Here is an 18,394-nt window from a genome sequence, read left to right on the forward strand (position 1 = left end):
TTTTTTTTTTTTTTTTTTTTTTTTTTTTTTTTTTTTTTTTTGTAAGCCTGTGTAATATTTGGGTTTTGTGGTAACTATGGAAGATATATGAAGAAGTATGTACTCCATAGATTATAACAACACGGTGTTATTGATCCATTTGCTAATTTAATAACTTGTCTATAGATTGATTGAAAAAGTTCTACTACACACCGTGCCTACTGTCTGCCTCCTACAAAAACTAGCGGGCCCAGTGTGGCTTATTGATTTGCTTTCATTACATTCAGGCTGCACTGTGCTAAGTAACTTTTATGCCCACCTTGCTAACATACGCTTCGGTCTGGGCTAAGTGCATCGTCCGTGCATTGGTTGCGCCAAGCACAAAGTCGAAAGTTAACGGCTAAGGTGGACACGAACGAGTTGAGCTGCTTCTCTTCTTATATGTATGTATGTATGTATGTAAGTACACTGCTCGTTCTTCAGTAATTCTTGCTTTGACTTTTTTATCGTTTGTTTTCACCATTGAGTACCTCTTCTTTTAGGCGTTCGCCATTGTTTGTAAGTGTGCAGTTAAAGCTCCTTTAGACTCTTCATTTTATACACTTGCTTGGGTATGGTTTTAGGTATGTAAGATGTAAGAGTGTGTACATATGTACCATATACATATACTAACTACATATGTACGACTATAACTTGCATGTCTGCATCTTCTTCGCTTTGTTGCCTTTGCAATTGGTTTGTTGCTTAAACGTTTCGCCGTCATGTTGCCATCGCAACATGTCAACAAACAAGTTTCAGTTTTCTTTAGACGAACATTTACTTGCAATTTTCCATTTTTGTAAGTGATGCGGGTTTTCGCAATTTATTCTTTCATTTTACATGCGGCGAACTGCAATATCTGTAAGGGCATGTGAATGGTAATGCCGGTTTGGATTTTTTGTTTTTTTTTTTTAGACGCCAACTTTTTTCGTTATTTTTTCTAGGAATAAAAACAAAAACGTAAATTTTTTCTTATTAAACTAAGGCCTCCATATAGTGGGACTTTTGCTTTTTTTTGTATGCCTGCATGAAATGGCAGAAAGGTGAGTATGCACAAATTTACATATGTATTTGGTTTTTATAAATGTACGAATGTGTGCGTCGCAAATATTTTGACAATTTTGCCAAGCCGTAGAAAATATGATTGAAAATGAAGCCTGCAATAATTCAAAAATATGCACAGAAATCCACTTAGCTTTGAATAATAGTCTTTTCTGTTGTTATTTTTAGCCCATGGCGTTATTATCCATGCAACATGCTCACACACTTACATACAAACAATATGTACATATGCGTTCTATTCGTAATATGCAATCAAGTGTAATCTAATTTGCTTTGCAGTGCACGAAAATAGTACTCGCACAAAAAATTTGCTATTTAACTTCTAAGCTCAAGTGACTAATTTTGTATGCATGATTGAGTTTTCGAGCCTTTTTACTCAAAATTGTAAATTGACAGTTTTGAGTGAGCTGATGTAAATGTGCATGCATATGTTTGTATATACTTTTTTTGTGCATAAATATGTATGTTTGTATGTATGTATATGGTGCATGTGATATATAACACACGACAAATGAAAGTGTACACCTCGTTCTAATATAATATTCATAATCATTTTAATGAAAATGTTTTTACATTAATTATTTTTAAATCAAAGTTTCACATTTTATATAAAGTTCATAAAATGTTCATTAATATTTTAAACTTTTTATTCAGAATTTCTAGAAAATTTTCGAGTATGCAGTTTTGTAGCCTAATAAATTTTAGTGCAATGAAGTGCAAGTTTCAACCGGCTAAAATATCGCGTTGATATTTGAGTATTGTTTTTTTTTTTTTTTTTTTATATAACAAGTGTAATTTACAAAACCTGGCGTTGATTTTTTTAAATTTTGTTGCTAAATGTCTCCCGCATTTTATTTCATAAGGAATTCATGCTTATATGTATGAAAAAAGTGCAAAAATTCGTTACCAAACAAAAAAAAAATTCAAAAAACAACGCATTTTTTTAGCCGGGCCAAACTGCATACTCGAAATATTTTAAAAAATTCTGAATAAAAAGTTGAAAAGTTTTAATACAGTGTGAAACTTTGATTTAAATGGTTTAAAATATAGAATGAACTATATATTTGTAAATAATTAATGCGAAAAATTTTTTATGAAAATAATTGAGAAAATTATTTTAGAATAAGGTGTACACTTTCATTTGTCGCCTAGTGTATATATGTATGCATGTACATATGCCCGCCTTAAGTTAAGTGGCTGGATAGTTAACCCTCGGTGGGGTGTTGTTTTCGTTTACAGTTATGAGAGTGAATGATGTCATTTGGCCGTTTATGTATTACAATTTTATTCCCTGTTGCTTTTCCCATTCAAACAATTGAATTTTTGATAACTTCTTTGAAAGTAATTAAGTGATATGGAAATTTTAATGAAACAGCTACTTGTATGCTTTGAAATTAGGAGATTTTTTGAAAAAAAAAAATTTGTTTTACATTGAACGATGAAAATGCTAACTACACGCTAGTAGGGGTTGAACAATTGTTCGTATTTAAATGTTCATGAGGGAGTAAACCGAAAATTTGATCTTTTAACAGCAGAAAATTAGTTAAAGTTGAAAATAATTATTATCACAAAGTCGTATCATTAGTATGAAATCGATTTTGAGATTTTTTTAAGTACATATTTGGGTATTAATTTTTTTGCCTTAGAAAGTTTTCGCATGACTTTATCTTTTTTGCCTGTGTTTCATAAATAAATGCCATTGGCTGCAAAAACATAATGAAATAAAAAAAATCTTTTTGACAAATTTTGCGGTCTTATTGAATCAATCTTTACAAACAATCGCCGCGAAATTGAGAATTTTTTGAAAAACAAAAGCACTTCTCAAACTTTGCTGCTGTGTTAAGAAATACTCTAACACGGTTTTAAGCAAAAAGTATGAAATTCGTAGTGGAATAATAATTCTTATACACTCGTATGAAAACATAAACCGCTGATCACAAGTACATATGTACATATGTGCAAAAAGATACACACGCACACATGTCATGGATGTACTACAACGCCTATTTCTCTTTTACTGTTTGTTTTAGTATCTATAGTGAGTAGTAGACGAAATTTTATTAGGCTCCTCTTCCCGCTTCATACTGGCTCTTGGTGGTACCCCTCAACTAGCTAAGTGCAAATGGCTCCAATCTCTGCCTACCCTAACCTCGAAACATTGACCGCCATCTTCGTAGCTTCGTATAATACCGAGTGCTGCATGTGCTGTAGTTACTACAGTCCGTAGGTGATATGAAGAAGAGTCAGAATTCATTATGTCCAGTATCTACTTCGAAGCCTGTGCTGCTAATTTATGGTTGACTATCTTTTTGAAGCCTTGGGCAGTGTCGTTGGGATTTCGTAATAAGGCTTGAATGGATTTCCACCTTTTGGGGGAATAGACCTAAATAGAGAAGACTGCGGCAACCTTCCCGGGGCAGCGAGGCGTATGAGTAACCTTGAGAGTCAATTCAATAGAGCTGACCGACAGTCTACTTCGAAATTTCACAGTACATAGTCGCTATAATACTGTAGTCGTAAATACTATAAAACCCTGAAGAGTGACAACTTCGATGTCTAAGAAAATGTCGTTACTTTTAAAGATCTGCCAAAAACATTTCCAGAGATACACTTGCGGTTAGCTGATTGAGTTAAGTGACATTTTGACTAGTTTTGGCTATTTTTCTATTGTTTATTTAATGTTTGTATATTTTTTTTTTTTATAAAAGTTAAGCACCTTACCTAACCAGCGCCACATAAATCCACATTTCAAACTTCGAACAAAAATTATGAAAATTCAACAAACTTTACCATTTGCACCCAAAAATTTTAAACTTTTTATTCAGAGTTTTTAGAAAAATTTTGGGTACACAGTTTTGTAGCTCATTAAATTTCAGTACGTAGGAGTGCAAATTTCAAGACGCTAGAAAATCGCGTTGTTTTTTAATAATTTTTTTTTTTTGCTGATGGTGCTAGGCATTTTTTTCCATACAAACGAAATCGTCGAGCATATTTTATATGGAAGAAAATGTACAACACCGTCAGCCAAAAAAATTATTAAAAATCAACGCGATTTTCTAGCTCTTGAAATTTACACTTTAACTTAAAAGCCATCAAAATCGAGTCACTATGACTTATGGCTCCTAAACAACCCCTTCTTCAGATACATAGGCATGTACATATGTATGTATAATCATTTAGATAGCTAAAACCGGTGAGAAAATCATCAAGATCGGCGCTATACATACATATGTTTTGGGTATAGCTCCTATACCCCTAATTGTTCAGATATGTGTCAGTTTAGCTGAGGCACTTTATGCTAAAAATGCAAAAACTAATTAAAATTTTATTTTCTTACATTCTTGAAATATATGAAGCCTTGAGCGTAGCGGAAGACAGCACTGTCCTCAATTGTTCTATTCTACATAAATTTAAAAAATTTACAAGTACAGCAACATTTATAAAACGAACTCGGCATCCACACAACCAAAATGAAAGCCATTCTTTGCGAAAAACTCATAACAATTCAATTATTTCTACGCCGGCAACAACAGAATCAAGAGCAGCCACAAAAAAGAATGCACGCCGCGTTCACACAGCCCTAAAAAAAAAATACAAAGATTTCATTTGTGATAAATAGTTAACCAAAGTTTCATTAAAACTACCCCAACGTATGGGAATTGTACCCAGATTTTAGCACTGTATTCACAAGAATACTGATATACTTATAAATACTGTACATATGTACGTACATACATATAACACCGCGTGCCATAATTATAAGCACACCGCATATTGACAAAATTTAACTATTTAGTTTTTTTTTTTGTTATTTAATTGTAGTTATTTTTTTATTAAAATATAGTTTATTCTTCAACAAAACTGTACATATTCAAGTTTCAAAATTTGTGCAAAATCTAAAAAAAATTCAACCAACTTTCGCAAAAGTTTCGAATTTTTTAGTTAGATTTCTTAGATATATTTTGAGTATGCAGTTTTGTACCCCATTCAATTTTAGTGTAATAAAGTGCAACTTTAAAGGAGCTAGGATTTACCATTGATATTTTAGGAATTATTATTTTTGCTGTGTTGTGCTTTTTCTTCCAAACTAAGTATGCTCGACGATTTTCTCATATGCAAAATCAAAGCTAAATCCTGGCTTTATTATAATGAAATTGAATATACTACAAAACTGCATACTCAAAATCATTCTAACAAATCCAATTAAAAAGCTGGACATTTTTACGAAACATTTTTGATTTTTTTTTTTCAAATATTGCACAAAGTTTGAAACCTAGATTTATATAGTTTTTGTTAAAACAAACTATAGTTTTACTAAAAAAATAACTATAATTGAACCACAAAAACATAAATTGTCAAGACTTGTCTGAATGCGGTGCGCTTATTATTATGACACATGGTATACATTAATACATAGTCACAAATATTCGAAATACGAAATTGCAATCGGATATAGTACTCAAGAAGTGTAGACAGATCCATAATGAGATTATTTGTGATAGTAAGTGCCACATGCTGCTTCGTACGGCATTGCGTTTATAGAAAATTACACTCATTTGACTTTGTAATAAAATCATATACATATATGTAGTGCACAAAAAATGTGATTATGCATTCAATAATATGAGTGCAAATGGAGCATAATAGAGTATAAGTAGTATGGGTACGCCAGAAGGTAGCAGTCAGTCGGAAGCAACAAACACATATGTACACTTCAAATTTCAATTCTTGATTTCAAAACTATTGAATTGAACACGTAGTAGTCAGTGTTGCCGTTTTGATCCAAATGGATCAAAATGATACGTTTTTCATCGAATTTTTAAAAGATACTTTTATTTTTAGCTTAGTATAAATTGTGATACTTTGTAATTCATAAGTCGAGGGTAACTCTTCCCATCTTAAGACTTGTATGATTTTGTGGCCACACATTACGTTTGTTTCCTTTCATTGGACATACTACCTTTAATCTGCATATGGCATCAATGTTAGCTACAGACAGCTAGCCTGTTCCCGTACTCTAGGATTTAGTCCGAAATAGTCCGAAGTCGTTTCCTCTCACACAATTATCATATATTTTGGGAACAATTTCTCACTCATGGAGTCGTTCCTTTTCCTTTTGGATTTTGAAGCTGTCGGATGTTGTACTGGGCTAAAGGCAGGGTCACACGATTGGTACATTTGCACAGATTTGTACATTTTGGCAGTTACAGAGTGGCGTTCTTTAGAAATTTGAGTTCAGATCAATAAACGAATTTCCAAACAACACTACTCTGTAACTGACAAAACGTAAAAATCTGTACAAATGTACCAATCGTGTAACACTGCCTTAAGAATTTCATCTAGAATAATCCAGTAAGTATTGTGAAAATTACTTTTATGTGTTTACAGTGTTAAACATCAATTTGATATGTGATTTTAGTTAAGTATGCAAGTGAATTCAACTGTTACCGGGTATAAAAGCTTTATTTTCACTCTTTATTTTATATAAAAGCCAAAAAACATTAATAAAAGCTGTCAACGATCACAATTAAAAATTCCAGCTACCATTTTTATTTAAGAATTAGAAGTTTTATTGAAGATTGATACTTTGATAATTAAACTTTTTTTTCATGATACTTTTGATCCATTTTAGACAATTTTGGTGATACATTCCTTCTGAACGCCGCGGCAACACTGGTAGTAGTTAGTAGTTACGCATGCACATGTGTAGTAGGTACGTAGTTTCATTACAATCGCATTCACTCACATTTAAATTTTTTTTTTTTTATCCTGCTTTTCATTTGTTGTTATTGCATATTTGTTTGCAAGCAGCCAGAAGCCAAAACATGCAATTTACTCTCGATATAAACAACTGCTGCTACAGTGCTGGCGGGATAAGGACGTCGCGTCGAAAGGCATATGCCAGCCAGCACCCATTGACATTGACACTATGGGAGGCCAAAGACACAAGCGAGTGTCAGCAGTCAGAATCACCTCTATTTCACACTACAATATCTAAACATATGAATGTATATATGTACATATGTACCTATTAGTCTGTTGAGAAATACTCGTTCTCGTACAGTTGGGAGGGGGACTACTCTCCTTTATACAACTACGAATATTGTACCTTGTAATATGAAACCCTTGAGCATTGAGCGTGCGATTGAAATTGCAACTGCCCGAGGTATCGTTTGCACCACACAAACACACTCATAGTACATACAGCCAAATAAACAATTGTAGCTAACACCACCCTATCAACAGAAGTGTCAAAATAATTTTCTACTGTTTCGCGTTTTTTCTTCTCGCCCTTCAATAATATGTTGTTTTTGTTGGTTTTTTTTTTAGTGCCCATTGAGATACGGATTTGTGATTTCTGAGCTTGCGATTGTCGCATGGGAATACTCATATGCGTACATACATTTGTACATACATATAACAGTAGCTGGTCCAACAATATGCATACAAATGTACGCTTTTGTGCCTGAAGTACGAGTACTTGAACATTTTTAGGTGTGTTACTGCTTGCCGATTCACTCATTTACCGATTTGTATGCTGTGTATGCGACTCACAGTAAACCCCTTGTTTAATTCCTTGTAATGGACTTTTTTGCGCAGTGATAAATGAAAAATTTAACGGTTCATATGGCACGTGAAGTACTAGGCACATACATACATACATACCACCGTGCAAATCGTATGAAAACAAACTTCATCATATAAATAAAAACAAAAAATAAAAAACAACCAAACAGTCAACATTCGCGAAAATGCAGTGCCAGTGGGTTATCGTGCGCCAGCTGCATTTATGCTTTAGTAAGTGGCCCACTGCATTTCGGCATTTCCATATTTTTCCTCACTTTTTTTTTTCTTGCCTTTGTTTGGTCGGTTTGGCTGCAGAATGCGCCAATTACCTTGATGACTTTACATTTTTCATTGTGCAAAACAAAACCGAAACGAAACAAAAACTTGCGCGCCCAAAAAAAAAAACAACAGGGTTGCACAATATGAAGTGCGGGCATCATTTATGAAAAAAAAAATGAAATGCTGTAAACATTCAGCAATTCGTTTCCGCATAAATGCAGCTATAAATAAAAGCGAATCGATTTGCATGCACCTCCGAGCATTGCCTGTTTATTTTGCTTGCTCTCCCGAGCGTAATTGCCAACTACTGTTTTACCATTCACTTTATGTAGATACTATTTGCATACATATGTATGTGAGTGAATACTAAAAAAAAATCATGCAAATTTACACGCTATAAATGCATCAATACTATCTTACCGCTATAAGGGTGCATACTTCCTGTAAATTTAAGAGCTTAAGGACTTGATATGAAGTATGTATTTCATAGTTTCCTGACGTATAGTTCAACTGGTCTAAAGAGTCCCATTTTGCAAATAATTGGTCCGAGCATTTACGAAATAAATAATAATAAGCCAAGAAGTTTAAATTTACATATTCGGCGCGTAAACATACACTCTAAAAAACGAATGTAAATTTAAACAAGTAATAAAGTCTAAGTTCGGGCGGAGCCGAACTTTAAATACCCGGCGCAAGTATTAAATATATGTTTTCCACCTTTCCGAAAGCTACCGCTACATGATAAGCGGGTGTATAAATAATAAGTAAACTAGCATCCTTAAATTTCGAAATATTGAAATTTCAAGCATTTCTGAAATTTACCGTTATATGAAAAGCGGCCGTAATTTTAGTCCGATTTCAATAATTTTCAACGGTTTGCTTTTATGTGGCAAGCACAATAATCATACCGAGTTTGGTACAAATTGCTAGAACTGTTACCGATATACATAAATGTGATCATAATTGGGCGGTGCCACGCCCATTTTCCAAAATTTTATCATAAGCGTATTTCCTGATAAAGAATTGTTGCAACCGTCAATTTTGAATAAATTAGCTTTAATATTTACTGATTTATCGAGGATTTCGTATTTCTCGAAATTACCGTTATATGGGATGTGGGCGTGGTTATTGTCCGAATTTAAAAATTTTCGGCCATTTGGTATGCTGTACCAAGGTCAACAACTGTGCCAAGTTTGGAAGAAATTGGTGCAGCGGTTTCCAAAATATACACATGTAACTATAAGTGGGCGTGGCTACGCCCATTTTTCAAAAATTTTTTATATTCTTATTTCTCGTCTAAAAGTTATTCTAAATGTCAATTTTGAGTGAATTATCTTCAGTAGTTACTAAAATATCGCAGTTTTCGTATTTCTGAAAATTACCGTTATATGGGAGGTAGGCGTGGTTATTGTCCGATTTCGCCCATTTTCAATACCATCCGTCCCACGCCCAATAGAAGTGCATGTACGAAGTTTCGTTAAGATATCTCAATTTTTACTCGAGTTATCGTGTGCACAGACGGACGGACGGACGGACGGACGGACGGACAGACAGTCACCGCTTAATCGATTTCTCTTTTCATTCTGATCATTTATGTATACATTTGTCTATATCTATCTCGATTCGTTTTGCCTGTTACAAACAACCGTTATGTGAACAAAGTTATAATACCCTTGTGCACAAGTGCGCTCGGGTATAAAAATAGATGTGCATATTGCAGTTTTTAGTAAATTTTACTTTTTAGTGCGCAAAGCTGACCGTCTAAGACTTTTTTTGTCTACTATTAACCTATATAAGCAACAGGAAAATAATCACCTACACAGGAACCTAGTATAAAATCAGTCCCACGTATATCGACACCTGAGTGTAGGTACGATCGACCAATCTCGGCAGCTTGTTTGAAAACGCCCTATCTCAGAAAACTTTTAAGGATGCCCTATTTCAGAATTTAAAAAAACACCCTATCTCAGCACTTGGTTGCAAAAAGGCCCTATCTCAGAATTCGGTTCAAAAATGCCCTATCTCAGCTGAAAATAGATACAAAATGTGCTGAGATAGGGGGTTTTTGAATCGGCAGCTGATATACGACGTTCTTCAATCATATTCTGCGATAGGGCTTTCTCAACTTCATAAATAAAAAAAAAAGCTTTTAAGTTGTTTTTTTTTAAGCCAGTCTTGGTTGCTCTTTTTAAATTAAAGCTAGGAACGCCCGAACGGAAAAATATTCTCCTTGAAGATTATTATGAGAAAGTGGAAGGCATTCAAAAAGAGAAAATATTTATAAAAGAAACATTAAAAAAAAAAGACTTTCACGTAGAAGAAGGTGTTCCTATAGAAGTATAATAAGGCAAAAGTACCTAATAATTTAGAAAAGTGTAGGACTAGGCAATAGTTATGTTAAATTCTCAAAAACGTAGAGCAGGCGCTACCCAAATAATTTGTACGTAATCGGGAAGTTTTAAAGGCTTTGTCCAATAAGTACCTTGTCAAAAATGATAAGGTCGACGTTATGAATGAACATTGTAAAGACGCGGAATTATTGCGTATAGTACTAAAGTTTTTTACAAGAGGCCGTATCTTTTAAGCTCCTACTTTTAACTGCGTTGGATAGATGACTACGAAGGCTGTTCATGACAAAAGACAAATTTCTGATTCAAAACCTACCTTTATTGTGAAATTTGGGGTCCCCTGTAATCCCACTCACCGTAAATTAAAAAATTTCTCAGGAGTCAACTACATAACCAATGAAAAGTCTATCTGATTTTATGAATCGAGTTTGGTTTTGCAGTGTGAGAACAAGCACATAAAAAAATAAAATAAAAACATAAAAACTATAATAAATCGCATTTATGAGTTTTGAAAGGCTAAAAACCTTAAACAAAATTAATTTTAAGTACTAATGTCTCTCGAAAATTTGGAGGCACTCACTGATGTGGAACTGCATCGGAAGCTGCTTGAATACGATTTCCCAAATGTCCCCATAACGGAAACTAGCCGTGGTTTTTTGGTAAAAAAACTTCAAAACCATCTGAAAAATTTGAAAAGTCGGAAACTTTTAACAAATAACTGTGTGACATTACGAGCCAGGCAAGAACTGGAAAACTTTGTTGCCCAAGCAAATGACTGGAGTCGCCACAGCATAGGCGCTGAGTCACGAATTAGAGACGCCACAACATTCGCAGCTTCGGAACAATCCGTGAGCGATGGAGACGATATTCGGAGGGAAGATCAATTACACCAAACAATTTCGAACTCTTTACATAGTCAAAACAGAAGAATTCGTACCATGTCATCAAACGAACCAGGTTCCACTTCAAGTACTGACAGTCCGAGTGATTATTTCTCTATGATTTGGAGAGTTTTGGGTTTGCACGAAAACTATACCAACTGTGTTTGGTGGGGCTTTACGATTTTTTTCATCTACATCGCATTTATATACATGACAAAAACTACTGATATGGCGAAATATATAAACGAAGGTAATACTCACTACGTAACCTGCGATACAAAAGATCCAGCGGGTCCTTTGCTACGGCCACCTTTTGTATGCATTGCAAAAGAACGTCTAGAACCAGCTTTGGCAATTGTACGGAATCTGATTAAGCAGCTACGTAGTCGCACCGAACGCCATTATTGTTACGATCAGACACAACCGGAAGCTATGACTGTGACCGAGTTCGTAAGATCAATGCTAGAAGAGGGTCACACGGTCGATGTGCGAAACATTAAAGATGCGCAATATCTAATTACTTGCAATCCGCAATGGAAGCTCGATATGGTCGATCAAAGAGGAACGCCAACAATTTTCAATGGAGTAGACAAGTTACTCTCTGACGAAAATACATTTTTTATTCTGAAGCAGCTGCATTTACCTATTAAGTGTTTAGTATTGCTTAAGGCACATCGGCTGCTGAGTTTCGTTGGCAATGTGACCCTTCTTATGTGTGTGGTGTTGATGCTGTACCTTTTGTACCGCTATATGCGTGGCATTCAAGAACAACACCGCCGAGATGTGCAAAATCTGATTCAAAGCATTGTTGAGGAGCTGCAGCAGCGTGCTTCTGATAGTGACAGTGTTAGCGAACATGAAGTGATTGTGAATCATTTGCGAGATGAGCTTATACCTGTGAGTACACGGAAGTGTAAACTTAAATTGTGGCATGAGGCTTTGAGAGATCTGGAAGAAAATTATAGTCGGATCAGATTTGATGTGACGGTACGTAGTGGCGAGGAGTTTCGCACAATGCGTTGGATGGACAATACCACGCAATCAACTACTAGGCGTATAGGCGAAGACGGGGAAAGTTCAACTGAAGTAGAAACCAGCTGTTAAATCTATAAACGTGTGCTGAAGTGTTTTTATTTGAAGCTTATCAGAAATATGTATACTGAAAAACATTATTTTCATTCTATATATTTGCATATTTACTTTAACTTGATTGCATCAGTCTCAAGATTTCTTTCATAGGTTAAAAGTTGAACCACACTCATGGGGCAGTAAACAAGGTGAAGTAATTAGGCAGCGTTCTCTGTTCCTTTTTTGATATTCGGCTATCGTATAGACTATATTTGTATAGTCGGTCTGGATCAGCGGATGGTTTATTCCCGTTCCCAAGGACCAGTAATGGAAGAGTAGGTACAATCGTACTTTTTTTAGCCCTTTTATAATTTGAAAGTAAGTACATTCGGTACGTAAAGATTACTCGCTATATAAATTTTCCAGGATTTTTTTCCCCCCATGCAGTTGTACCAAACCAAATGCACACTTATCCATCTGGACTTCTCGCGAATGCACTCGAACACATCTCTTCTTTATCAGTAGTGCAATACATGAAAACAGTACGGGTGCCAAATTAAACAGAAAATTCTGCAAAATAAAAGCATTCTAAATTTTTTATGGCATAAGGACGAAAAGGTATTGAAAATGTCCTTTTAAAATTTTACCCTTGAAAATCCTTGAAATTTTGCAAAGTTAAAAAAAAAAAATTATATGTTAAAGACTAATCTACACTCGACCATATCCGCGAATTTTGTCCTTCAAACTTTATTAGCTTAAAAAAATTAAATTAAATAACAGGCCATTTGCAACACCTATTCGTTCTCTTTAACCAAATTTTTATTTTTTTTCACATCTGCCGAATTTTTTCTTTCATTTGGTAGCCATGCTGTTATTCTACAGTGCACTGAATTTTTTAAATAATTTTTGGAATTAATCATATTTTGAAACTACAAAGTCCGTTTAAAAAAAAAACAGAGAGCAAAACCGAAAACACAGTTTTACTATATTTGGCCCATAGTTTCGTGATTATTTTGGTTGCTTCATGTGTTTTGAAATTTTGTTGTTGTTTAATAATTCGCGCAACACTGCGATTGTGATTGCAGGTCGAACAAGCCCACTAACGTACCTAAGCAAGTAGCGATACTTGCTTAGATTAAATAGTATATTTCGAACTCTAGTCATTTCCTTTTCAACTTTTAAAAGAGGAAAAATTTATGCCCAGCTTTTACTTTTAAGCAAATTGGCTTATAAACAAATATAACGCGCGCATTTTTCAGACGACCGAGCGCCACACCCGCCGCCAAGGCAAGCCAATTACCCTACTTCATTGCCAGCAAACATTTTTGAAGTTTCGTGCCACGCGGGTTCAATGCTTATTTGTATACATACATTGTTTGCTAGTATTTTATGTGATATTCACTCGCAATGCAGCAGCTTTTTGCCTGCTAGCTTTTCGCTTCCTACTCTGCAGTTTTGCATTGTGGCGCGCGGCAAGTTACCTTCTTTGTACCTAATAATTTATGCTTTGATATACATATATATATTTTTTTTCATATCAGCGCCTCAATTACTATTCTTTGCTTTTGTGTTTCCTGTATTGCTTTTCCTGCTAAAAATTATGAACTGAGCCCGGCTGTGGCAAACCGACCGGCATCTTTGTTATGGATTCGTTGAGCCTTTTTGCCGTGTTGTAGTTGGGTAGTCGTCGCGCCATTGCCTTGTATGGATGTTTTTTTTGGTTGGTTTTTTTACCATTGCCGGTATTGCTGTTTGTTTTCATTTGTTTACATTAGTTGCAAACTGTGTTTTTGTTCACTCCAATTTTTCTTTTTTGTTGGTTATTGCTTTTTGTGCTTTTGTTATTATTGCAGCTGAAGGCTTTCAAATGTGTGCTTTACCTACATAGGTGCCTACATACATACATACACATGTAAAATACGCTTGCATCGAATGCATATATACATATTTACATACTTACATAAGTACATACATATGTACCTATTTATGCCTCTGCAGAATTTGTTGGTTGCATTGTGCAATTTCGAATCTCTCAGTGTGTGTATGTGTGAGCTTACCCGCCCATTATGCGCATGAGAACATTTTCAAGTTGCGGAAGCAATTGCGCGTACTGAAGTTGTCGAATATTCCTTGCTAGGCACGAACTCAGCTCAAAGCAAATATTGCAAAGTAACGCACATTTGCTGGAGTGGTCCGGACTCTACCCGAGCCAAGGCAAACAAGCGTTGACAATCGCACATCGTCAACCGTCAACGTTTGTTGTGGGTGACAAAGCATAATGCAAGGCGCAAAGGGTTGCCATTTGAATACATATGTAGGTATGTATGTACAAATGTATTTATCTAACTACATATGTATTTAGAAAACTACATATGTACATACATATATAAATACATAGCTTGCAGTTTATATGTATATGTATGTATGTATATATATTTCGCTCTGATGCATCACAGCCTCCCACTAAATATGTATGTACAAATATGTATACATATATGTATGTGCACACACGTGTATGTAAGTACATAACTAGCGCGGCTATTCCAGCATCACCACGCTTCGAGATTTATCACTCACATTGCGCGCATTTCAAAAGGAGACTTCGTCAAAGGACTTAAAAAAGTGTGAAACGGCTTTGCGCAACCAGTCGTCCTGCGAGATAAAGTAAAAGCAAACTTCAATAGGATCAGCAACAGCAACAGTAACACTAACAGCATACATACTGAGTAGCAGCATTAACAGTCGCACAAAGCTGCTGCTGAGTTTGTTGGCCGCACTTTTAATGGCTTTCTTGTTGCTTTTATTTCCTTTTTTTTGCCTATATGTGTTTGCATATCACAAAATACATACATTCGTCTACATATAGTATGTACATATGTACATTTACATACAATACTCTCCGCACGTCACTATAAATTCTCACTTTTAATCCGTATTTAAACACGCCTTAGCGTTCAGTAAATTCAAAAAACGTGTCAAAGCCATTTAGTCGTTGTTTCAAGTGGCCTTTTCTCTTTTTCAATTTACAATATTTACTACCCGCCTGGATTGTATATCGAAGAGTTAAAATGGTATTCACTTTTGTATACTCGTAGACTCATTGAAATCGTAAATAAAAAAGAACGGCTTTTATAGCCCACCTCTTTCCCATGGGCTTCGTTCAATATAAACGCGTATCTGTATATGTGTGCATGTATGTACGTCTAAAAAGTCAATCTCATGAAGGTTAATCTATGCGTAAGTATAGTAAGTACGTACATGCATACATATAAATTTAGTAATAAATCAGACTCTTTTGTTTCGCGTTACAGTAGAAGAGTGTTTAAACACTAAAACGTATTGAATGGAATATTTAAAGTTTTTATGGAGACGGGCAGTAGAGTGTTGTGACTATTAAACTGATATTTTAATGCATTTGAATTTGAACATATCCACTACTAAATACTAGATCGCTATGTAAAGTGCATTTTTTAACTACAGTCAAGCCCGGTAAAATGCCAAAGCCAAATATATAATTTTTCTGTGGTACTTAAGCGGCAATGGCATTTAAAAGAATACCGCTTAAAATCCACCTGGTACTTATGTTAACCTATATCTGTTCTATACTAATTATTTATGTATATAAAGAGAAGTCCCTTTATATATAAGAGGTAATCTCGCGCACGGCTGGTCCGATTTTCATGAAATTTTAAATATACTTTGAATAGCTTTTAACCACCAAAAATTTACTTGCTTCTGGTAGTTGCACCAGGGCCCGTTTTTATGGTCCGATTTGCTTGAGATTTGGCACGTTGATAGCTTGTTGCTTGGATAAACATTTAGAATACATATTTCAGGCACACAGTGGTCCGAAAATCCAAATTTAGGTGGACAAAACTATTTGCTCAAAGACGTGTTGACACAATTTTACATCACTTTGTTGCTATATGTTTTTGAGGTCGCTGATTACGAATCTGAATTCAGATTTTAAAAATTCAAAATGGTGGATCCAATATGGCGAATACCAAAATTAAGAAATCAAGGCGTTTTAATAAAATATGGCATACGCTTAATACGAATCTAAAGTCAGATTTCAAAAATTAAAAACGGCACATCAAATATGACGAAGAGAAAAATTAAGAATTCTGTAAACTTTCATAAAACAGGGTATTTTGGCGTTTTTTGCGTTCGCTGATTACGAGTCTCACATCTAAGTTTCGAATTTTGGAATGGCAATTGATTTGGGCAGTCTTTTAAAAGAAAGTGAGTTTGGAGATGGTAATGTCAGGCAATTTGTTTTATATAATTAAAGTAGAAAACATTTTATTGGTGAATAATGATGTCAATAATGAAGATTGGGCAGAAGGATTGAAAATGTTAATAAAGTTCGTTGTTGTCTTCTGTGGGAGCTTCACAAGTAAAGGTAATTAACCATATATCCACTAAATTTTCTCTATTTAGTCATTATATTGCATAGCCATTTTTAACCACACAACTTTCTATATATATTGGACACTAAAATAAATAACAATATTTTCTTAAATAATAATAAAAACTAACAAAATGCACTGGAAAAAACTCTTACATGGCTCGCATTAGACATGAATAGCAAAGTAGCAAAAAGTGCAAAAAAGTTATAATGGTTATGGAAAGCTTAAATCTCATTAAATATTCTCCCATAAATAATTTCTCGGCCCTATTCGCACAATTTAACTTTTGCCATTTTGAACACTAACGTTTGTTGCGATTTTTAAAAATAATCACTGGAAATAGCATAAAATAAGCTTGCACTATCTTATAGTGTGTTAATCAAGCTATCAAACTGATATAGCAATGATAAATTATGACAAATTTATAGACCACTAGCTGCGTTCAAGTAAGGTAATTATGTTCCATTCTCTATCTATACTAATTATCTATAATCGCTGCAGTGAAAGGGGGTGTGGCGTCTTCCAAACGTACTTAGACTTTTACTTACATATCTTTATATGTATAAGGTCAAATCCGAAAAATAGTCAACCAAAAACGGAAAAATGCAGGCAATTTCAATTCTCGTATTTTGTTATCAAAAATTACATTGATTGAAACAAAACTATGCCTGGCCTTAGTTTTAAGAACTACATACATATGTATAACTTTTAATAAAATGCGTACCACATTATCGCCTTAAAAAATCAATTTTTTTCAACGGCAAAAAGAGTAACGTCTCGAACGAACATATTTATAAACATTTTTGTAAATTAACCCTTTAAACAATTTTCCGAGTGCCCTGAATTTATGAGTCTAAAAAATGAATATTTCTTTCGCCAAAAATATGACTCTGAGACCAGTCAACCAGACTGATATATTTGGTGTCATAAATTCTCAGTTGAACAAAAGTAGAAGTAAAAGTTTATCAATGATCAGAATTATAAAGAATGCATGTTTTTAAGACTCACACAGCGTTATATTTCAGACGCTAATATGACTCCTAACTTAGACGCGTATTGGGGCACCTTTCTAAGAAGGGAAGTATGTTCTTTCCTAACCCTTTTTTGAGCTCATAATGAGGGTTACTACTCACAATTCTGAGACTTTTCTGTCTCTAAAATGAGTTCGAATATTTATAGCGAATCCACCATTTAGTTTGCTTTTGTAATACATTTTGTTAACATCAGTATTGAGATTTTTGTACGAAATTTTCAACTTTAAACTATAGTTTTATTTAAAATTAGTGAAAAATATTTATCATGAAAAACATTGTAAATATTGTAAACAAAATCACTGGAACATATTCACTGAGAATCACTGCGTATGTGTATGTATGCACTTAATTTTGTTCTCAAACTTTTTGTCTTACTTGAGCCTTCAAAACCCTGGACCGAGAAGGCGTTCCAATTGTGCACGAGAACGAAATGCAATATCAAGAACGTTGCCACAAAAGAACCAAACGGGAACAAAAGTATTGAGAGCAATTTGAACGGGAAAAAAATGAGAACAAAAGGTTCGGGTACGTTTTCGTAAAGAAGAAAATGAACATAATGAGGACGAAACTTTCGGGAGTCTTTCCAATGAGAACAATATGAGAACGAAAGTAGTGAGAACATTCACAAGGACGCTCAAATAAGAACAAAAGTCTGAGGAACGTTTTGCTAGAGAAAAAAAACGAGAACAAAAGTTTTGAGAACTTAACGTTAAGAATGAGAGGGGCGT

General features: G+C 34.5%; 2 protein-coding genes across 5 annotated transcripts in view; one reads left to right on the forward strand and one right to left on the reverse strand.

The window, feature by feature from the left end:
- Positions 1-18,394, reverse strand: part of LOC118742568 (lachesin) — a 58,560-nt gene that overhangs the window by 35,405 nt on the left and 4,761 nt on the right. The gene's annotated exons all lie outside the window — the stretch shown is intronic.
- Positions 10,785-12,370, forward strand: LOC118742564 (inner nuclear membrane protein Man1-like). Its single transcript, XM_036474728.1, has one exon. It carries the CDS (start codon positions 10,826-10,828, stop codon positions 12,257-12,259), a length of 1,434 nt encoding a protein of 477 aa, XP_036330621.1. The 5' UTR covers positions 10,785-10,825; the 3' UTR covers positions 12,260-12,370.

This window comes from Rhagoletis pomonella, unplaced genomic scaffold, assembly GCF_013731165.1.
Source record: "Rhagoletis pomonella isolate Grant_MI unplaced genomic scaffold, Rhpom_1.0 Rhpom_scaffold_00007, whole genome shotgun sequence".
Taxonomy (NCBI): domain Eukaryota; kingdom Metazoa; phylum Arthropoda; class Insecta; order Diptera; family Tephritidae; genus Rhagoletis; species Rhagoletis pomonella.